This window comes from Merops nubicus, unplaced genomic scaffold, assembly GCF_000691845.1.
Source record: "Merops nubicus isolate BGI_N331 unplaced genomic scaffold, ASM69184v1 scaffold15588, whole genome shotgun sequence".
Lineage (NCBI taxonomy): Eukaryota > Metazoa > Chordata > Aves > Coraciiformes > Meropidae > Merops > Merops nubicus.
The window spans coordinates 3443-26629 of record NW_008626472.1 but is presented as its reverse complement, the minus strand read 5'-3'; the positions used below and the strand labels follow the sequence as shown (position 1 = coordinate 26629).

At 41.0% G+C, this 23187-nt stretch overlaps 1 protein-coding gene across 1 annotated transcript in view; it reads left to right on the top strand.

The window, feature by feature from the left end:
• KIFAP3 (kinesin-associated protein 3) overlaps positions 1-21241 on the top strand; it is a 64899-nt gene extending 43658 nt beyond the window's left edge. Inside the window, exons 18-19 of the mRNA XM_008946020.1 lie at positions 2241-2340; positions 21133-21241. Of these exons, the coding sequence (XP_008944268.1) occupies positions 2241-2340; positions 21133-21241 (209 nt within the window). The remainder of the gene's footprint in view (positions 1-2240; positions 2341-21132) is intronic.
• The last annotated feature ends 1946 nt before the right edge of the window (positions 21242-23187 follow it).

Sequence of the window (23187 nt, the reverse complement as noted above, 5' to 3'; positions counted from 1 at the left end):
ACAGCCATAATAATTCTAGAGTTCACTGGTGGCAAGATGAGTTCCTTTTTGCAGTGACATACCAACAGCTCTCTTGCATAGTAATTTAACCCTACTTGAAAAACTACACATTCTCTGAAATAACCTTCATGAGCTCAGGGGTTCTCTTGCTCTGAATGTACATAACCCTAACTTAGGTTGAAACATACCTAACAACAGATGTCTTTTAACTGTGTAATCATATTATATGCAGCTGATGCTACCCATGTGCTTTCATTTTCCTGTAAATTCATGTGAGCCATAACTCTTGAGTGTTACGGTTTGAATGTTGGCACTTCTGATTGAAGACACTTTAAGTAGTGGTAGCTCTAGCCTCAGAGTTAAAATGTACTGCTTTCTTTATCAATATAAAGACAGATGTATTTGAAAGCAGACAGACTAAAAAATAATGTTATAACCAAACTTTACTGTTTAAAATACGTAGTCACTTAAATTGATTGGTTTTGATCTGAAGTACTGCAGGTATAAAAGTGCTAATGTTCTCCCTCGTTTCTTTTGAGTCAAAAGTACGAAATGGGCAGTGAGATGGGAGAAGTTACCACGAGTGTTAGTAATAGCCATTTCGGCTTTCCTTCCCCTTCTTTGGCTAGTTCACACCCACAGGGTGTGTCAGGGCACTCGCATCTTGCCGGGCGCGCTGACGGGCCCTAGTATCGATCTGTGCCAGGTCACTGGCTTGTCAAGTAATACTCTTTCACATACTGTATACACATGTGCACAATTAGAATATTCCCATGTACAGCTATCTTATGCTGCTAAAATGTAGCCTGATGATGGCTAGCATTTTTCATTTACAGTCTGTTATGTTGTATTCAGTCACTTTCCCATGAGGTATTATCTTCTAAATGAATCTCTGTAGCACCTCATCAAATGTCTGTTAGAAATCTAGATACGTCAATTCTATTCCTTTTATCATTTGTCACTATATTATCTTCAAAAAACATCAGGTAAATTCATAAAGCACAAGGAGATTTGTTTGAATGCCTGAGTCGTCATCTCTAAGCCCTTGTGTCTGTAAGTAACTTTCCACTGCTTCCTGCACAGGCAGTTTTAGTGCTTTTGAAACCACAGAGGTTAAGCCAAGTGGCCTGTGACTCCCTGGATCTTATCTCTCTCTTTAAAGTGGAATGGCATTTGTAACTTCCTAGTCATTAGGAATCTCTCTCTCTCTCTCTCTCTCTCTCTCTCTCTCTCTCTCTCTCAGTCTGTATGTATCTATTTCTGCCTTGGTTTTATTGGTATGCTTTCTGCTCTGCAAGTCTGGGATTTTTTTTTCATACAGTAATGTAGAGAAACTGATGTAGGGTCTGTTTTAATGAAATAGCTGGCTTTATCTGATTAGAGCCTAATGCTAATTACCAAGTAAGTACTGTGCCCTTAATATTTTTCATAAAACACATTTCAACAAGAAATGTGTTTTATGAATGGGGACAGGAAGGAGTTAAGCTGGGCTCTCATTCAGCTGAGGTCAGTTCACTGACTTTACTTCAAAGACAGTCTGGATTTACACTGATGTAACAGAGGGAAAATGTTAGTCCCTGATTTTCTTCTCTTCCTTATAAAGCAAGCAGAGACCGTGAAGCCTTGAAGGAATGCTACTAGCTTTACAAATGTCTGCATCTTCATATGTCAGTATTTTTTTTTTGTTTGCTTCTTTTATATTAATGGTAACCTGTGTTCTTGAGAAGATGTCATGTCAGAAGACCACCCTTTTAGGAAATAGATAAAAAACATTGAAATTGGGATGTGATGAAAGAAATAGGTTTGAAGGTGTTTTCCTGTTTCTCTTAACCAGTTTTAAAAGAGACAGTGGTGAAGGGTGGAGTCTAAACAATTAGACCTTTGCTGCTTTTCAACCTGTATGCTGGTTGTCCAGATTAATGTTTGACTCTTGGGCTCATTTTCATGATAGGGAAGACAAGATAGGACTTGATATAAGCTCTACAGGCCAGAGGAAGAAGGAGTAAGACACTATTTCTTCAAACAGCTTTTTTCAGGGCAGTAGGCTGAGCTGCTTGGAGTCTCAGTAAGGTTTTTTTGTAACTGAAGTTGCTGGTTTTCAGTATTATTGTTGCTTTACATTACTCCCAGAAATATTGGAAGTTGCTAATGAATTCCTAAGACAAACCAGTGCAGGTTGTGTTGCCCGTTGGCCCTTCATGCTCCTTCATACAGTCACTGTATCTTTCTTCTTCTCTTAGATGGCCTGATTGCCCCTGATGGAGCAGTGAGTCCAGATTTCTTCAGTGATTACCATCTTCAGAATGGAGATCTCGTTGGGCAGCATCCTTTCTCTAGCAGGTAAATTGCTGTTTGTAAAGAATGCGTATGATCCAGCAATGACTAGTCAAGTTTCTTCACAGGGCTTCATTTGCTTTGTTCAACATTTTTTTTTTTTTTCCCCTCAGAGCTGTGGGAATGGTTTGTGCTGAAAAAGCAGTTCTCACTGGTCTTCTGAATTACACATTTCTTTTAATTAACATACATGTTGTAATATATCGTAGCTTTCCAAAAGCTCTAGAATAGAAAAGTAAAACACAACTAACAACATGTTGCGACAATTGCAGAAATGCTGTTTGGACATTGTTGTTGGGAAGTATCTAGAGAGGGGCTTGAGATGCTGATTACCTAGAAGACTTGTTTTCAATATTCTTAAATTGTTAAAAATGTTTCTCAGCTGCCAAAACTATTTCTGTGGGTTTGGTTTTTGTTTCCCCCACCCCAGCCCCCCTGCCACCTTAACCTGAGAATTCCCAAGGTATTCTCAGTTAGATTACTGATGCCACTTTGAAAATCTGCTAGATGAGCAAAAGATGTTGGCTTGACTTTTGGGAGATGTTTCTCTGAATTTCCCCTCTGGTCAGTGACCTCTCCTCTGAATATTAGAAAGCTGTTCCAGTTTTAATTTCTGAGTAGACTTCTCCCACGAGTTCAAAATAGAAAAGCCTACTTTCAAAGAATGAAATCTTCATAGATCCTGTAACATTTAGGAAATGCCTTTTACAGAGCATGAATTATGTGCATTCATTAGCAGGAAATACTTCAAACACTTGACAGTCAAGGTGCAGAATTCAATTTCACAGGATGCTATCTGGACATGCCCAGCCCTGTGGTTGAAGTTTTCCTTCCAAAGGAAGAATGTTCTTTTCACCAGTTAAAACTGTAGTCACCATTTGTAAAATATGAGTAAATGGGTAGTATGTACAGCTGAAGCAAAAAAAGATTTTTCTCTCTTACTTTAGCTTCTTGCTGTTGTTAGAGGGCAGTGGATGGTTACACTTGTTTGTTTATTTTACCTGTGATGCCCCAGGAAACTGAACACTCAGCAAGGGTTGAATAGTGATAACATTAAGAACAAATTAAAATAACTAAAATGCTCAGATCAAGTTAAGAAAAAAGAAAAAAAAAAAAAGTAGGACTTAAGAGATGGATCCCCTTGAGAAAGGGAAGTGTTTATACTCAGTAAGAATGAAGTTCTGACTAGTGTGTAACCCTTTGCGTGGAGCCTGTGTTTGGGAAGGGGATGCTGGTGCTGATCATTTCCAAATGCACAACCTTTGTTTTGGAGCATGCAGGTGATGGAGAAACTGAGGGAAGTATGAGCTGTATGCTACTCTTGGAGTCTTATTATGTGACTTATATTCAACTTTGAAAGAGACACAAGACCCAGGAGTTGAGAGATTGCTGTATTGACCAGAACATTGTACAGATATGTGGTACCAGCAGTCTTCATGCCCTCATGGAGGTGGAGGGGGAACGGTGTTTAGGGTGAAGCTTGCAGACTCCTTAGTTTCCAATAAACTTAGATATAGCCCCAGTAAAGATGCTTTTGTTTTGCCAGAAAGCTTGCATCTGGGGAAAAAAACTTTGAGTGTCCTTGTGTAAAAGTTAAAGTGGATCACTTACCTCAAATTTCAATCCCTTATCAGGGAGCTATCTTACTAAGCTGCTTTTTAATCTGATTGTATTCCAACTAAAATGAGTAACAAAATACATCTAGCTTATTTTACATAAATACACCTAGTTAAATTATTTGTAGAATTTTCTTGTAATGTCTCAAGGCATTTTGGAGGCTTACCTCAAGAAAGAAAACAGAAACGCTGCTGTTTGGCTAAAAACAAATTTGGTAATTGCCCTCTGTTCAGGTTTCTCATTAGAATTCTGTTTTCTAGGAAGACTTTTTATGATATGATCATTCCATGGATTTATCTGCAGTCCAGACACACAGTCTAATTGGAAACAGTGTGGACTGCTGCAGATGTTCTGTCCTATTTGTAACAGAGCAGAACTGAATTGTTTGATAGAATAGATACTGGCAGTTGAGCTGGCGAATCCCGAGTTTTCAGATGGGTGTCATTATCGGTTTGAACTTCTTGGCGCCAGAAGTCAGGATTTCCTGATGCTTAGAGCTAATGCAAAATGCATTAGTGCTCCAAGGCATGAGCCATGGAATTGCCAGTCCCAGGAGTTTGGAGAGTCGGACCCTCCCTTTTCTCAAATTTGAATTGGTGTTGGAAGGTAAAACCATACGTGCTAGAGAGCCTAATTAAAAATAATAGCAGCAAGTCAAGGCTCTTTTTATGTATTATATAGTGTACTTTTCATCCATACCAAAACATAATTCTAGGGTATTTTTATGCTTACAGTTTAAAGCTAACAAGAACCTTATGTCAAGGATTTATTTTTAACCAGTTCCAGCTTTTAATAAGTCAAGATTTTTGTTATAAAAATGGTTCATTTTTCTATTATTAACATTTGAATGTTTTCAGAAACTTTTTTTAAAGCTGAGTTATGATTTACATGGACAACTAGTAAGCCAGTTAATAGTAACAGTTTTTGTGAATTCAAAGTGATGCTCTAATAATGAGTAGATGCATATTTTTGATCTTTTCATTTGTAATACTGTTATATGTTTATTTGTTGTGCCTGTGTCTTCTGGCCTGGGGCTTTTATATTAGGCTTTTTAATTCTGTAACAGAAATAGTTGTTCACTGAGCAATGGGGTGAGTTCTGAAGGAGTCTTCTCTGTCATTTAAGACCACCCTGTGAAATTTGAGGTAGGGGACAACCATGAGCTGACTTCTTGCTACTCAGCTTTGAATAATCCTTTCTTCTTGAAAAAAAGACTTATGATCTGTTACCTCCTTAATTTTCCTGAGGCTATTTCCTGTCCTTGCAACAAACTTAGACTGGATCAGGACTTCCCTTTGCCTCCAGGAGACCCTAACAAGTCAGCCAGGAATACTCACTTTTTTAGTGCCTGCATGTCACCGAGAATCTGAGCTAGTGTTGAACTAATGTTGGTGCCCACAGTGCATTACCAGGGCTTAACTGTGTTCTAATCACCAGCCTTATTTTTTGGAGCCAAAGAAATGAGTCTGGGGGGTGGGAGGTGTGCAAGGACTGCAATGAAAACTGGAGTCACCTTGAAGACATTCACTGAAAGCCATATTTAATAACACCTGTGCAAGGGAGCTCAGCCCACACCAGCTGCCATATATCAGATTGTTATACCAGTTATGCTGTGCTGAGCAGATAGTGAAAACCAGGTGCTTCCTTAAGTTGCAGGATGCTAGTTCTAGCAGAGGTCTGGGGCAGCCTCTGCCATTGCAGTTCCACCATGTTACATTCAGGAAGATTCTGCAGAGCTGGAGCAGCAGCTGTATTCAGATGTGCAGTTGATGAAGTGGTTGACTTCTCTGTAACCCAGTAGGGATAACACAGCAATCTCTTGTGGCCTCCCTGTCCCAGGAGACGATGCACCTACATACCAAGACCTGCTGCACAGTCTTAGGTAGGTAGTGACATTCTTTTTTGAAGCAGAGTAAAACTAGAGTCGAAAAAATTTAAGGTATTTATAGGAACTTGCACTCACAGGGTTAGCACATAGGTTTGGGTTTTTTCCTCTATAATTTATGGGCTGCATTTTTCAGACATTGCCTTCCCTTCACAGGGTTTCTTGGACTTTCCTTTGAAACCTAGAATACCGAATTCTGTTGAGAGTTGAGACCACCACCTTGCATGATAAATTCCCGCATCATAAAGTACAGAACAACTTTGAAGTTAATTGTGCAAGTATCTAGCTCTCAGTTCAGTTTGTGGATTTGCTCACAAGCTTGCTATTCTGGACATATCCTGAAGCAAGCAGGGGTAACTGTTGTCTCTGGTGCTCATCAGGGTAAATGAGAAGCAGCACATAAGTGAAGACCTGGAAAGCTGCCATTTTTCTAATACTGCCATCCTCACTTCAGGGACCCAAGGCATTGTTAGAAATAGAAACGCTTTGTTTCTGGTAATCTAGCTTGTGTGTTTTGCAGCTTTAGCTCAAGAGTGCTTATTTCTGAACTATTCTCTTAGTGGAGTTGTACTGTTGTGTATGATGTCTATAAATAGAATTATTTCAGAATATGATGTGCACATAAGTGGTGATAAAATATGTAAGCATCACCTCTTGTTTTCCTCTGAAGTTTGGAGCAGAACACAAACGGACCATAAGGTGTTCTCCATTCCGCAGAAAACGCGTGGCTGAGGAGGTTGTTTTGACAGCTTGTAGCCAGGTTTTTTTCATTGGCTAGGAAAAGACTTTTTTTATTAGATTACCAGCTTTGAATCATCTTATTATCTTTTAGAAGCAGATGGGCATTAGACACAGATTTGAAATTTTCATCTGTTATTAAAACCTATACATAAGGCTCCTGGTTCTGATAACTTTTAATATAGAGTGAAAGTTTTATGATTGTAGCAAACAAAAAACTCTTCACCTTTTGGCTAATGTGATGACAGCTTAGCGTCTGAGCTGCAAGAGATAAAGGCCAGCTGAAAGACATCTTTAAGAATCTATGGTTATTTATCAAATTTTAATCACCTTCTAGAGACTAATTACTTTTGCAAGACACAAATGTAATAGTAATGGCTAAATAGCTTATAAAAGAGATTTCTCCAAAGACTATGAAAAAATACTGTAGATGAGACCACTTTTTAACCTTTCCCAGCTAAAACCAGATAATGGTATAAACTTGAAGTGCAAAAGACAGTTTTTGGTTAATATCTTCATCACAGTTCCCAAATCCACTCTGTCTGTAGCTTTGGAAAGATTAATAGTTAGGAATGCTGAAGCTAGCCAAAACGTTTTTGTTTTTTTTTTCCTTCCCAAGGAAGTTTTCTCAAGTACAGAATCCTTTAACCTCGTTATAAAACGTAGCAGAGCTGCCATTGCACAGTCTTCATGTTCCCCGAGACAAGGCGTCGCTGTGCGCGCTCTCCCCGGCGTGTGTGCTCCCGTCTCCTCAACACTGAGCCGACTGAAGCTGCTTCCCAGGAAGCAGTGAGGTTTGGCATGTCAAACAAAACCAGTTTTATGGGGTGACTCTGTCTCTGTCCTTGGTGGAACATCTTTCCTCTTGCCTGGATTTACAGCCTAAAACTGTAGCTGCTCTTCTTCTTTTTTGCCACGGCAGGTCATTGTGATATTTTGTGAGCTAAGTATGGAGCCAGGACTTTGCAGGCTGCTCTGTGTTGACTTGGCTAAGCTGTGTCTGTTGTTGGTGAGCGTAGCCATGCATAACCAAGCTGTTGAGTCAAGCTGGTGGAAGCTGCGGTGATGTGGACTTCAGTAACTTCATACATGGCTGTAGGTCCTGTTGGAGGCACAGGGAAGACAGTTACTGTGACTTGGCTTGTCTCTAGCTAAGCTACCCACATGTAGTGCCTGCACATGCTAAAAGTCCACACTGAATGGCAAGAGTAGTCATGTGCACAAGCTTTTTTGCTTGGGGACTCTGATGAAAATCAGATGTGAATTTTCATGGGGGAAAGACCAAGGTCTGTGGCCTTCCATTCCCGTTGACTCGTGCAGTGTGGTTTGAACTCCCAGCCCTGAGTCACAGCTAAGTACCTCCTGTTCAGGTCAGGTACAGGGACAGCATCAGGCCCTGGCAAATGCTCACTTTGTGAATCTTTATCAAAATGTTTGTAGATTTTTAAAAAAAAAAAAAAAAAATTTGAATCCTACCTTGATATCTATAGCTATCTTCCATATAGATCCTCATCTTCAATAACATTTGCTAAAAGCAGTTATGTGTACTTTTGAAGCATTAAAGTTAGGATTTCATCTCTTCCTTGCTTTAGTCTCTAAACCCTATCGGCTGTATTGCTGTTTTAAAGAACCCTCTTCCTATGGAGAGGACTGAAGGAGTCAGTGACCCAGATGTGGGGTATTTCTCATGCATGTCCTGTTTTTGGTACTGTTGTGCACAGTTTTAGAACTTTGAACATTCCCTTCCCAGTCTATCAGCAGCTAAGTGCCATCTTGTGGGCTGTCTGAAGGTGAAGAACCAATGCATTATTAGACAGTAAAAGTGAGCTACTTCAGGCAGCCCTTCACAGCCATCAGTGGCAGAATAAACTTTGTTTTGTGGTACTTGGAAATACTAGCTTAGATAAAAAAATGTTCTCATGTGGGGTCTGTGGTACAGCAGAACTTGAAGCATCCACATATTTCTTTCCTCATCATTTCATTAGAAGCAGTAATGCTTTCCTGTCTGAGGTGGACACATACTGAGTCTAAAATCTTTTAATTAATGAAAAGAAAAGCTAATAAGAGTGAAAATTATTATTACAATATGATTCTACTTTCAAGCATTTGACTGTAGTAGTGTTTTTTATGGTTCTGTGCATTACTTTTATCCATACTTAAAATTTATTCTAAAACTGAAGCCGAACTTTTTTGCCCTTGCAACATGTTTAGCAGAGTTGTACTCAGCTCCTACCATTTGGACACTATTTAATTTATATTTCCCAAGAGAATCAAATTAGGTTTTATTAGTAAATTGGGTCTATAACCTTATAGGCAAGTTTTATTAGTTTATCACACATCAGTATTAGCAAATTGTAAATCCCACTGAAACGAATTTGAAAAGGCCTTAAAGAGAAGCCCAGAACCAATGGATTTTCTGGAGACTTATAAGAGGAGTTTTGTTTTGGTTTGGTTTGTTTGTTTTTGTTTTTTTTTTTAAATCCCACAAAAATGTCGTCGGAGGTAGTAGTCATATCTTTTTTTTATCATTTTCTGCTGTCTGAACTGCCTACATGTTTAGTTTTAAAGAAGTTAGACTGAATAGGGTCAGGAGGATTTCACTCAATTGCTGATATGGCTCGATACAGCAGAGATGGAGCACACTTCTCCTTTGGACAATACAGCACATACTGACTGCTCATGTGAAACAGGCAGGTAAGCTTCTTTGTCCTCATCAGTGCACATTGAGGTGGTACATATGCTTGGAATGAAGATCTTGCATTTAAAAGACAGTAATAAGGAAGAAGGAGCTGCTGCCTTTTGGAGGGTTTTAATCACAATATGGGACAAGCTTATTAAAAGATTTCACTTGGTTTCTTCAGATCCTGGATCACAGCCTAAATTAAAATTCACTGTATAGTTGTTTTCACTCAGTACTTAAATGTGGGAGTAGTGCTTCTAGAACATGAGTGTTCATGGCTAAGAGCTTTCGAATGTGAGCTTGAACTGCTTTGTGTCTGGTTTATAATAATTTGTTTCTGCACCAGTACTAAACTAGAGCTCTCTCTTTGCTTTTCCTGTTTTGTTTAGGTAGTGGTCATGTTGCCTGTTAGCTGTTGCTTTATTATTTTTTTATACTGTCTTCTCAAAGTCATGCTTGTAGAAATTAAATATTGCAACCTGGTCATATATAATCCAGTTTAGGTGTCACTAATTTGTGTTTGACCAAATTATGCTGTTAACATGTGGACAGTTATTGTAGCATTTTTGAAGACCGGGAGCCTGATTATCGAAGGGGAAGAAGATTTTTCTCAATGACCCATATTCATCAATGAGATCTTTCCCAGGGTTTGGAGATCCATACCTACTGCACCACTAAAGGATTAGAGCCTAGCACTGCCTGTAATTTAGGAATATCCAGATGAAGACAATACTCTTCATATCCAGTATTCTATACACAGAAACTTTTTTTTTTATGTGCTCAGGTGCTTACTTACTGTTATCTTGTTCTTAGAATGTATCAGGAGAAGCTTCCAAGATGCTTTCCTTTGTATTCCCCAACATGCAGCTGACGTCCACAGTGCAGCACCCAGTCCTTGCCTCAGAGAGCTAATAGTCAAGAAGGGTAGGAAACCAAAGGCAAGGAGAGGAGAAGTTATTCGTCCATAGTCAGGTGCCAGAGCCTGGAGTAGAGCAGTGCTCTCTGATGGCTCTCGCAGTGGCCCATGACCAGACCACACCACCTCTCCAAGGTGTGTGTGGTCCATGATCGTGAAGGATCACGTTGCACTTGTTTCATTTACTGTAGGAGCTATTTCATTGCTCTGAACAATTGCACTAGTATGCTAAGGGATGAAATAGCTTGCTTGGGAATATTTTAAAGGTGCCATTATGCCTTTTGGGAAGAGAGTTAGCACTGAAGTTTTAGTGCACTTCAGCTCTTTTGGAATATAGGATACTTGGGCCTATTTAACTTCTTTTAGATTTTTTAGTTGCTTTTTTTTAACTATATTCCACCTGCAGTTGGCCTCATTTAACCGATGTGGTTTAGGTGGCTATTAAGAATTTTAAAAGAATACCAAAATGCTGTAGCATCTAGCTCAAGTCCTTTGGAATTTTGTATCAAAAAAAATCCCCCAAACCTGAGTCTGCCTCTTCTGAAACATAACATTAATTAATTCCCACGTTCTGTCTGCTGCTCTTAGTCCCTCCAGATGTGCTACTAGGAATAGACTGGCTCCCTGGTTACAAGCCATCTGGGCTCTGTAAACTGATTTGCACTTATATTAAACAATAAGTGAACAGAATGCGGAAGAGTTATTAAAGCAAATGTACATTGCATATAAATCTCAAAGTAAAATATTAAAATGCAGTAAACGGGAATGGAATGTGCAAATGAAGACCTGCTTGTTTTTAATGAGTTTAGCTGTGACCTTCTCCATTTCAACCAAAAGAAAAGAATTTTATTTTTCTCTTTAAAAAAAAAAAAAAAAACTATAAAACTGCTTACAGAAGTATCTGAGACAAAAACAAGGAAATATAATGTTCTAAACTTGACTGGTCCAAACCACTCAAGCTGCTGTGACAGCTCATAAAACTGAGAGTAGTTTTTAACTGGACTCTGTTTTACATTGCCAGAGTGAATTTTCCTTGCAGGAAGTAGCCAGAAGGTTTATTTAGTTTCCAGACTGCTGCTTTGATCTTTCCATTCTGTCACTTCTCAGGTTACATAGCCCTTTTTCACTGCAGTAAATCTGCAACAGTTAATGAGAATAAAATTTCCTCCTTCTCACTGATCGCATGCTGTTAAATGCCAAACCACAGCCAGCAGCATATTTGCAGAATTCAGCTGCACTGTACAAAAACAGCACAATCAGTTTAATCTTGTTGGTTTTGTAATTCATTTTATTGAGCTTTCCTTTTTCAAGTGACCTATTTTATCAAGGCAAGTGGTTGCAAAGGCAGACCTGGAAGAAAGATTTAAAACTGTAATAAAGGGAAGGGTGTTTTGTATGCATGTGTAAGCATGCTCACAGGATTCAAAATTAAACCTACAGTGAGTAGTTTTTAAAAGTCCGGTATATCAGTGGGATATTTCTTATGGTTATTATATGCACTGACCATGTGTTGCAAATGGCTCTCTAGTATAAAAATTAGTGTAACATATCAAATTTCTTTGTCAAATTGTTTTGATTCTAAAATTCGACTCTCCAAATATGTATTTATTGGTTTCAGACATTCAAGCATGCTGACTGAACCACCCTTTTCTCTTCCCTCTGGAAAACTAGTTTGCTGCTTTTATTTTCAAAACATGAGATTTTAAAAAAAAATTAAAAGTTTAGAGACTTTATTTGCTTTTTAAGTTTTATTTTTTTTCCAAGACTCCCTGCCCAGCCTTTGGCCTGGAAATATTTCATTTTTCATTCATTTAATTAAAGTTGATATTTTTGCATAATAAGGTTACACCAAGGTATAGATCTCCAAGAAAATCTTCCATGTCTGTATTTGTAGCTGTCTTGTTCCCAAATATATTCAGCGCTAGCCCTAAGACAGAAAGAGTAAGAGACAGTGAGGTTTACATCCTTCTTGATTGACACCAAAATCATCATTGATTTGGGATAGATTTTGACAAGATTTCACTAGAGCCCTGCATTGATATGTAAAAGTGGCTGAAATCTGGACAATCATCTATGGTGGTAAAAATATTTAAAGTTTGTTCATCAGTAAGAATGCTCCAGCTGCATTTGCCGTGTGCACTCCAGTGAATGCTGCAAATCCCCTTAACATGACTACGTTAACTTTCAGAAGAGACTTTGAAAGCTCTTATTGGCTGCAGCTGTAAGTCAGAGCAGAACAGATTCTTTTTTTATTCACCCTTCTTCCCTCCAGCATCTGGATTATCATCCACAGTGAGTCGCCCGGTTCTTGGTGCTGAGCCCTGGAGACAGCAAGGCTATCAGCAGCCTGTTGGCGTGGCTTTTCTGCGTGTTTGTGCACAAGAGGAACTTTCCTCCACCATTTGTCTTGTAGCGCAGAGCTGAGTGACAGTGCACTTGAGTTTGTGTAAATTTTAAAAGGAATAATTCTGCAGCTAAGAGCCCTTTGATGCAGAGCACCGAAAACTTGGATTTCTGCTTCAACTGCTTATCTCAAAGTACATTTTCACAGTGACCTTGCTCTGTAACCTAGCACAGGAAGCAAGAAACTTCCCATGAGGAAACAGGAAAGCTAGACAGAAGCCTGTGGAAGATGTGGACCAGATCCTGAGCTGATGTAGTCAGTGACACCAGTCACTTTGATGAAGTTGCCATTTCAGAACCTTATTCTGCTCAGGCTGTTGTGTGAAGCTTCTGTACCAAATGTAACACTGACATTGATGTAGCTCAGTAAAAAAGATGCTTGAAACTTCCTGAAGCCAGATGAATGACTAGTTTAAAGTTAAGGGAAGGTACTCTTCAGGTTATGGAGTTGGCAGAAATACTTTGGACTGTGCAAGGAGAGAGGGGGAGGAAAGGACATACTGGCTTTTATTGCCAGGTCCTCAGCGTTTTTTTATTTGGTTTAGTCTTTAATTAATTTTTAAGGAATGGATGTATCTAATCAGTGGGTTTGGACAGTTTTTGAGCCAACAGCACAGGCAATGTTTCTGTCAGGTTTATAATGGAAAGTCAGAACTGTTGATTTCCATTCCAGCTCTGACTGTGTGCTTGACCTTTTAACTAATCCTGTAGAGAATAGCTGAGAAACTCCCCATCCGTGTGGTGGAGCTGTGAGCCTGGGTGAGGGCGTGCTAGGCAGTTTATCCCAATCCCCTTCAAAGAAACAAGATAGCTGTATGAAACAACCTGAGTTCTTGAGGTGCTGTTTTGCCCTGTGGCTGTATTCTGTGTTGGTTGCTTTTCTAGCAGATCAGAAAGATTCTTTTTTTTCTTTCCACTTTGAGGTGGGTTACAGAAAAAGCAAAAGTCTTTTCTATTAACAGTCTAATTTGAGTCTTTTCATTATTGTAGTTTGTCCCTTGCTGTCTTTAACATCTGGGGTGTTTTTTCTTTCAATACTCTCCAATGGGAAACTGAGGTCATGGAGAAAAGGAGCAGCTTGTCCAGGATCACACAGCAGGTAACTGACAGAGCAAGAAACTGAGCCCAGATCCCAGGCTGCTTTCACAGAGCTGGGATGGCAAGCTCTACATCTTTCAACCAAGACTTTTACTGAACTTGGCAAAGCAAGGTCATTTGTTTTTAGTTCAGTGCTTTCTTACGGTTCAGTTGGGGAATATATATAGGTTTGTGTTGTTGTTTTTTTTTTTTTTTTTTTTTTAATATTGCCTCCCCACCAGTGAATTTCGGCACACTTAGTGCTTAGTGTGTAGCTGGAGCCTGACACAGAGGACGCAGTGCTCGTTTCTCCACAATTGTCAGATTTGCATTTGTTTATAATTAAATGGCAGAAACAGCAGTATTGTGTTGAGATAGAACTGGGCACCAAGTCCAGAAGGCAACTGGAAACTTTAAGTCATTAAGCACACTGAGGAAAGCTGGATCACATGGAAGGAGAGACATGATCATATCCATAAAAGCAGTATCATGATACTCAAGGGAGCTAAAGAATTATTGCACAGGTTTATTCTGACATTTTCTGTCTTTCGAGCAGATACAGTATTCCTATTTAAGGAACATGGATATTCAGTGCTACTGTAGATATGGACTTAGTATTGGTTGCAGCATTCGCAGTCACAGTCCCTGCCACAGAACTCCCCTCCCATTTGAGTTTGAGGGATAGAAAGCATGGGAAAAAAGCTCCACAGATAGGGGAGAAAAAGTTTGGGCCATGAGAGGCAGAATTTAAGAGACTTGTGGTTTATAGTTTAACGTCATTACCAGTAGTGGGAGAATCTACAGTTACAAGACATTATATAAAGAGACATTGTTTTTTTAAGGCTTCTCAGTTGTATGCTGTTTCTCTGTGACCCATGGTTTGTGCTCTTAACTCTGAAGGACAGAAAATTTATGGTCAGTGAAGCAAAACCAGAGGTAGCATAACTGGGCTAGCAGGACTGCAGCCTCTGCTCCATCCCATACAAGCTTATACTGCCCTGCCCTGCAGTCATCGTCTCAGACAGTCTAGCACAAAAAACTACTGAGAGGAGGAAAAAAATATAAACTTGGCTGGCAAACTCCTCTGTCTCATGTTGGCAAGTACTATAACCAATAAACTGCATCTTGGTTGTGCAGGTTATAATACTGTGCTTGTCTTGAGATTGGAGCCTGGTGCACCTCTTCTATGGTTTGGATACCTCCTGAGGGTAAAATACAGCCTTCAGTATTCATCTGGATGTAACTTGTTTGGTCTGTTACACACAGGAACTTGAGACAGCATTAGAGATTACAGGGGTTTATGGCATGAGAGTTTATAAGCAGCATAGCATGGGAACTGTACTGTATGTTACCAACAGTGCTGTCACACACAAGCAGATTCACAGAAGGGAAACATTAGGACTTCAGGCATGTGCTGCACAAAATTCTGAATGTCTGCCTGGGGTGAGGTGGGGGATGTTTTGCAAGTGAAGATTTTTTTATTTTTTATTTTTTTTTTTAAACAATAATATAAGGTGTGTAAAGGGAGAAAGTACAGAGGAAACTAAGGGGTTACTATGAACTGTACTGATGTCAGGCTCTGGAAGGATGCTCAGAAAATTTCTGGTTCAAACCTCATTCCCTGATACTTAGAGGAGTTTCGCAAAGCTGCTGGTGTGATCAATGGCAGCAAGAAGTGCCATGTGTGTAAACAAGGGCTGCATGCTTGTGCCTGCAGATAAACCCTCTCAGCAGCAGCTCACTTGAGCACGTGGAGAACTTTGGTCTTGATTCCTTGACTAGGATTTGGTATGGTTGCTGATGAGTTGAGAGCTGTAAGTGGTGTTTGCTTGGTCTTACCAACAACAGGAAGACCTAGTGAATGATAAATTCCTAGATTTTTTTTTCTTAAATACATCTTATTTTTAATAAAATTATATCTCAAGTGAGTAGCTGATAGCATTTCAGATATGAGGCTGGTGTAAGTCTTGTTGATGGATAGTAAGGAGGAAGGATTTATGTGGTTTTAGAACAGGTTTAGGATGAAAAGAGGTGTAGCTGCCATCATGATTCTGGTGGAAGCACCATCTGTGTTTAGCTTGGATTTAATTTTCAGTGGACAGTGATTTCAGAGTGCTTTAATTTTGGGTTACCAAACATGAAACTGATAGGCAGAAAAGGATGAAATGTGGGCTCTAAAGTGTAAGCTCCTAAACTGCTATTTTACCCTCTAAGGTGAAGACTTTTCCTGGGCCACCTTCACCTGCACAGGCAGTCAGTCTTTTACAGCATGGTCTGGTACAGTTCTTGCCACGCTGCTCCGAGTCTCTTCCACAAGTGTGCAGACCTGTTTCCCAAGCTGTGTTTCTTGCTGAGATCACTTCAACAAGATCCATGCATCTTACTGGGGGATTTCCAGCTGGACTTCAAAGGATTAGTTTTGACCAAGAATTTCCCCAGTGAGCAAGGACTTGCCTTTCTGGAGGCCCTGCTTGCGCCGGAGGAATTAGTAACCGTTTCAGAGCCACTTGTCAGCACCAGCGCGAGTGACGGTGTGAACGCTGGTGTGGACAGGCTCGGGTGTCGATCGCATCAGGAAAGCTTACAGAGAGCAGCCCTGCGCCGTGGTCACTCTGCACCCGGGTGCTAACTGCCGACTTCAGACCAAGCTCAAGAGCCTCTCTTCCTGTGCCGCACGCTCCCCAGCAGCACGGACACCTGAGCGGGAACCCCAGCGGGGGTTGCTGGCAGAGTGCTCCCTGGCCGAGCCTGCCGAGCCCGCCAGACGTGCCGCAAAGCCCATCTGGTCTCCGAGGCTCTGGGCGCAGGAGGGAGCTCAGGAAAATAAGTAGTTTGTGGGCACAGTGGGATGCTGGCTGGCATTTCCTCCTGTGAGGGGGGGCCCACACTTTAGATTACGTCAGGGCACCTAGGATCCTAGATGGGCATATTAATTTGGACTTCATGAATCAGAGTAAGTATCAATAAGCAGAGCTGTTAAGAAATCTCTCCTCACTCAAGCACATCAGGAACATTTTCCTCTTCGGCATGTGTTCTTCAGTTCCCCAGCAGTACAAGCAAATAGGAAAGTTCAGCTGTCATTTGGGGAAGGTCATAGATCACACTAGCAGCCTGAGTAATCCAAGAGGTTTTAAGTATCATAGCATTTAGTTTAAAGCGAAATTTGCTCTGACAGGGGCTGGCAAACCAATAGGAAAAAGAAATATTTGTGCTTGGAGAAGTGCATGTGTAGAGACCGTGAGTATAACTGATGGCTGGAAGTGATTTCAGTCTAAAAAAAACAAATCATTAAGAGAGTGCATAGGGGTAAAATACACAGTTCATATTTTAAAGGGTCTCAAAATGAACCAGCAACTGAGGTTAGCAGTACATAGTAATTAACTGTTTAACTCCATCAGCTCCAGGCGCTGGGATGAGCTTTGCACAAGAAGGCGGTTGTGCTTTGACGGCGCGGTTACCGGCAGGCGCCGGTCTCTGCGCGCACGCGTGCGGTTGTGTGAGACAAAACTGCCTTAAATGAATCACAGGTTAAGGCAATGGCATCAATCATTTATCTGAGGAGTTTGTTGTGGTGCTCTGTGACCCGTGTTCGCTACACAGCTACAGGGGTTGCATGTGCTTCTGCTCCGTGTGTAGTTGAGCAGGGCTGACTAGCAGGAGGGAGAAATACAGATTTGGGGATGAGTATTGTTGCCTTGGTGGCATAACTGTGTCCCTAACTTTGGGAAGACGGGCTGATGTTTCCTCTGAGCGCTGAGTTTCCCTGTAGCTGCTGTATAAGTAAGGCAAACAACACGTTTTTACTAGGAGCAAGCTTTGAAGTCGGTTGCTGGTATAAATCTAAGAACACATGGCACAAATCATGAGCTCGGGCGAGTCGTTACTCAACAAGTGTTTACAGCCGAAAAGCTACCATCTTTCCTGGCTCTGCCCTTCTGCTGTTCTTGGCAGGAGTGGCAAGGATTCATCAGGACCCCTGTCTCCACCTCTGTAGGTTATGCCTGCAGAGTCATTGCCCTTGGCCTGCCAGCTCCATGAGTAAGCCAGACTTCAGTCTGCAGAGGCTCGTTGGCTGTTTTGTGGCCCCACCGCTCGGTTGCCCCCCGGGGTTCACTAGCCTTTTCCCCAGCGAAGAGGACAAGCTTCTTGCTGGGGGCTGCCAGCACAAACAATCAAATAGGCAAAGCTGGTATGTTTCAAGAGCACGAATGTAAAATTGAAGCCAATTTTTTTTCTTTTAAGCATGGACAAGCCTTCATTTACGTAAGAGAAATATTTAGATAGCAGAGTGGTGATTTGATCAAGGTGTTTTAATGTGATTTTCTGTTCCTTTCTTTTATTTTTTTTTTTAACTGTCCAAAGCAGTTATCAGCTGATCCATCTCTTCCACTTTTCTTCAGGACACTAACATATGTCTAAACCATTTCAAAATAACTGATACTCCTCAAAGTTTAAACTCTAGGGATCTTTACCTAATTACTTACACATTTATAAAAAAAATATGAAAAAAAAGTGATTTGCTGAGAATGTGATTGAAACCATATTTTCCCTGCTCTCATTATCAATTTAAATACATTTAAAAGTTCTGTGAATGAGGATTACCGAACTGGAAGTCGCTGGGCCGGCTCTGCCTGCAGCCATAGAGACCCATTGCCACCTCGTGGCTCGGTGTCGTTAGTACACCTTACCCCCCACACCCCGGGTTAGTTTGGTTTGGTAGTATGTAACGGAGTGCCCGAAAAGTTTTTGAAACTCTGCAGGATCAAGAGAGCCACATTTACATTTAAGAATAGTCCTGCTTCAGGACAGGTCTCTCAAGGGGCTGCATTTGTGGCGTCCCTCTCTGCCACAGTAAACCTGAGGAAGGCGGCTGTTTTTCCCCCTGGAAGCCAAGGCATGGCCCCTACAAGCCTGAGGTGCAGTCAGCAGCCTTCCTGACTATGGGACTCTGAGCTGACAGCACCCACAGCCCACTCACTCACCTACAACATCTTTACAGAATAAAATTTTCAAGAGCTGGCAGAAATGCAGAGAGCTCCTATCTTACCATACTAGTAATAAAAAAAACACAGTCACAACTAATGCTGTTATGGTCACAGGAGAAAAAAAAAAAAAAAAAAAAAATTGAAAGAAAACCCCCAAAAAAGTGTTTTCTGTTAAAATATCTTTTAATTATAAATCAGCCATAGATGCTTTAAGGATCTTTGAAAGGAAAGAAGGGAATTCATGAGTATAAAGGTGACATTAAAGGGTTGTGCTTCTCTTCAGTATTACGTGTGTGGTATCACTGGCAACTGGGAACTTGTAGTAGCACAACAAAACTGGACTTTGTACTTCCGAATCGTACTGCATCTTCTTTTAGTATGTTATTAACTCCCAATACTAACTCCTAGTACTATTAACTCTTAATAAGAGTTCCTCTTTAAAGAATTGGCATTGTTTCACAGATGTTATTTAGCTAGTAGGTTTTCTGAACTGCCAAACACGTTGGTTGGCGTCATGCTAGGTCCTTGGTGGCTTGTTTGGAAGAGCTTTGTGGTCTGTATTGAGAAAGCTGTACCTAACGGCAGCCCACACGAGGTTGGTCTGTCTTGCCCCTTTGCACACTGCAAATCAGTAACGGTGGTAGAAGCAAGGACCATGACTAAGGTGAGTACAGAGTATGGTCTTTCTCATGGTGAGAGTTAGATTACAGATAGAGTAACAGGATTGGTCTTAATCCTTTCAGGAGTCTTTTAAAGCTTCAAGCCTGCTAATGAGAAAGCTGTTGTTTGCCAGGTATGAAGGAAGGACCTGGAGAAGGTGCTTCAGAGGTCACCAGCTCATTTCATAATGGGCTTTGAAAATACTAACAGGACTTTGGAGTGGATGCAGGAAGGTGTACCCACCATCTGGGTGGCCAGAGGAAGGTGTGGAGCCAGAGGTGTTCACAGAATTTTGCACCACTTCAGGCTACACCACAGCTGCTCTGCTCCTCTTTGTGATACTGAAGGGACTGATCAGCCTTTAAGATCAGACTGATGGCTCTGTGTACAAATGATGAGACAGGGGCATTGCCAGTTCAAGCACAGGCAGGCAGACGTGGAAATAGCAAAGAACTTTGAGGGTACTACATTTCTCAAGATACATTCAGGTGAAACACAATGATTTTTTCTGCACTTTGGCTTGTTGACTGATGTGCCCTCTCCCTCTCAGAGGACAGATCTTGGCTTCAGACCATTCACCTTCACCTGATTATCAGAATGCCTTATGAGATAACTAGTTTCCTGAGAAACCAGGCACCAAGGATCCTTTTCTAGGACCTCACGGAGGCACAATCTGAGAACATGTCTCTGCAAGGACAGAGTGATGAACGCGGTCCCCCGGCACTTCAGCTGAGTCCTTTCAGTCCAACCGATTCAGTGGTGCCAGCTTTCTGCTGAGGCAGGGCCTGGGGCCCACCCATTGTACATCTTCTGGATGGGTCATTATTTCCCGGCCCTGGCTGTTGCATAACCCGTGTTCCATATGTATAATTGGCAGTAATGAGGTTCAGCTTTTCCCCACTCCAAAAGCACTTTGGTTCTTTGTGTTTTGACAGTGTTCAGAGGGGAAGTTCAACTCCTTTCAATGCATCTTTAGTCAGACAATAAATCAGAATCCTTTTCCATTTTTCCTTCTACTGAAGTGGAAGTTAAGAAGTGCTATAACTATGAACAGGCAGTAATCCAGTACCTTAGACAACGCTCAGTTTTTCCTCTACCTCCTGCATGAGAATTATTGCTGAATATGAAATATGTGCTCCTTTTCCCTACGCAGTTCTTGTGCTTTAGTATCTAATGCATTGCTGTGGGATTTTTTAGGTGTAAAAAATACTGTTCTCTATGAAAAATGAATTATTCTATCTTATTAGTACATAGCCTTTTGGTATATGATGAATTCTTTCTGCTATTTGGTTGTCAATCTTGTATCCCACCAGAAACATTGTCCTTTGTTGAACTATGTTGCTGTGCCAGATATTGTCACTTTCTCATTTCTAGCTGCTATTTTCCCAGGAGTTTCAGAAACGTACTGAAGGAAGGAAATTAGATTATTCAGATGTGCCATGTAGGGCAGGGTTACCAGTAGGCTTTGCAAGAAGCATACTTGAAGCCTTTCCTGAAAGACAAGTTAACTTTATTGTACAAAGAGAGTAACTGTGTCACAGAAGTGCTTTGATAGAAAATCCGTGAAGGGATAGAAGACTTCTGTGTATTCTGAGATTTCTATTTGACCTGAAAGCCTTTTCTCCACAGTTGTTGTGTTGATTTCTCTGCTGCATTTCTTTTCCCACCAAGGGCAAAGGAGACAGAGCAGTGCTGGCCAAAAGGGGAAGACGGCTTGCTGAGTTGCCTCATAAAATTACCTCTGATGCAGGAAGAGTTGGATACAGCAGCACTAGTGCACCTTCCCTGTGTACAAAAAACTAGTTTATCTCTCTCTCTTTTTCTTTTTCCCTTGTAGCATGGGAGTTGATGGGTTTGGTCAATCACCAGGGGTGCCAGGCCGCCCAGCCACCGCCTACGGCTACCGCCCGGATGAACCTTACTACTACAGCTACGGCGCGCGGTGAAGTGGCCAGCTCTGCAGGCCCACAGCCTGCCCCTGCCCCTGCCCTGGAGGAGCCAGCGTGTGCCTGGCCAGCACCAGACCTGTCCCTCAGTAGTGCATGATTGTACCACAGCGGGTCCATCGGCGTGTATCCTTTGGTGTGTGTAGCTCCAGCTAAACCTAGCCCTTCTGGGTCCAGTCTTCTAGTGACAGTGTCTACTCTTCGGTTGCTCTTTATCATTTTTGTACAGTATTTGTTCTGTGACTTGAAAGCAAGAATTGGAAAGCTACTGGACTAGAAAGTGGCACCTTATGTATATTAAGCTACTAATTTAATTTCTATTAAATATAAAAACCTGTGTGGTCATCAGTGGTGAAAGTGTTTCTAACCAATGTTTGGTTCATTTTACAAGGCATTTAAGAAGAATGCTTCATGTGAAGTGTGTTTAACACAGACTGTTTCCCTCTCGCACTGAAGTAACAGGAACACTGCTAAGCCCCAGGATCTCCTGGTGCTGCCCTGACACACAGTTACCAAAGTCAAGTCCTGAGCCTGAAGACTTTAATAATGGAAAGATGGCACAGCTTCACTCCCCTGGAGCTTCAAACATTAACAATCTAGTTTAAATGCTTGAAAATACTTAAAATTAGAAACTACGCTACAACAGAATACCTTTACCACAGTCTTTAAATAGAGTTCTGTGGGCTGAGAGAAGAGAGCCACATCCTGAGCACTAGCAGGAGAAAAAAACACTTTAACTTGGCTCTGAATCCAGATGCAGAGCCTTTTCCCCAGCTTCCTCTTCCTAAAATACAAACGCATCCTGTCCTGCTTATTCGCAAGGCTGAAGCTATTCTTAAATTGTGTACCCCCATCCGTAACGGCCAGGGGAAAGTGTACAAAAATGCCCTCTTTGCTACAGCCAGAGAGACAGCAGCTCAAATTTTTTTTAAAAGAACAGCTATTGATTTGCAGAATTGTTCCCTTTTTTTGCCTTTATTCCTGGCCTAAACAGAAAATAGACTTGCATCAGAGGCTGATACTACTAAAACAGGAGCCAATAATAGTGTCAGGCTCGTGTGTATGTGCTAGGAAGGTGATCTTCAAAGGCATGAGGTTGTTTAAGAAGTGGACAGACTGTTAGTCTTAGACTTTAAAAATATTTTTGAAATCAAGATTGTTTTGAAACCTTGCTGTATCTTCTAAAGTGTGCAGGGACTTTTGTACACACTGTTACTCGCTATGTTTCCTACTGGATGACTGGAAATGGTTCTAAAATTAGCCATGGTATTTCTTAACCAGTTTTCAGCCCTCCTCCCTGTGCTGGCTTCTTGTTCATGGCTTTACTTACTAGAGGTAGGTGGCAGAACGGCATTGCCAAGATTAACTAGTATCCTTTAAAATTTTTTCTATACAGTTTTAAACTAATTCTTCCGTAGTTTCTTAGAAAATGTGAGATCTTACTAGAAACACTGCAGAAAACTTGAATTAAACTTCTGGATTTCCAGTGTCTTGCCATTCTAGGTTCTTTCCATTGGTCTGAGCCCACACTTTATCTGCTTGGCAGTTGTGCCACATGTAGTCAAAAGCTTTCAGATATTTTTATAGTTATAGCTGTGAAAGAAATGACCCAAACTGCATATTCAGACACAGGCTTTTCTTTTGGGTCTGGCACTCACTCATCAGGCTTTTTCTGAAAATTAGTGTGAAGTTATTTAAAGCAGTTGCCCTTCTCATGGAATTTCTTTTTGGGGGGGACATAGGGAAGGGGAAATCAAGTGGGTCCTTGGAGTATATGCAAACTATCAATGAAACTGAAGGAGCCTTTAATTAGAAGCTTCAGGTTAATGAGGAACTACAGTTGAGCTTCAGCAAACGGGTGGCTGTCTGTAATTGTAATACAGTTGTGATCATGCTGAGAATAAATGGCAGTGGAAAAATCCCTGGCTGCATTTTTAGTATTCAAT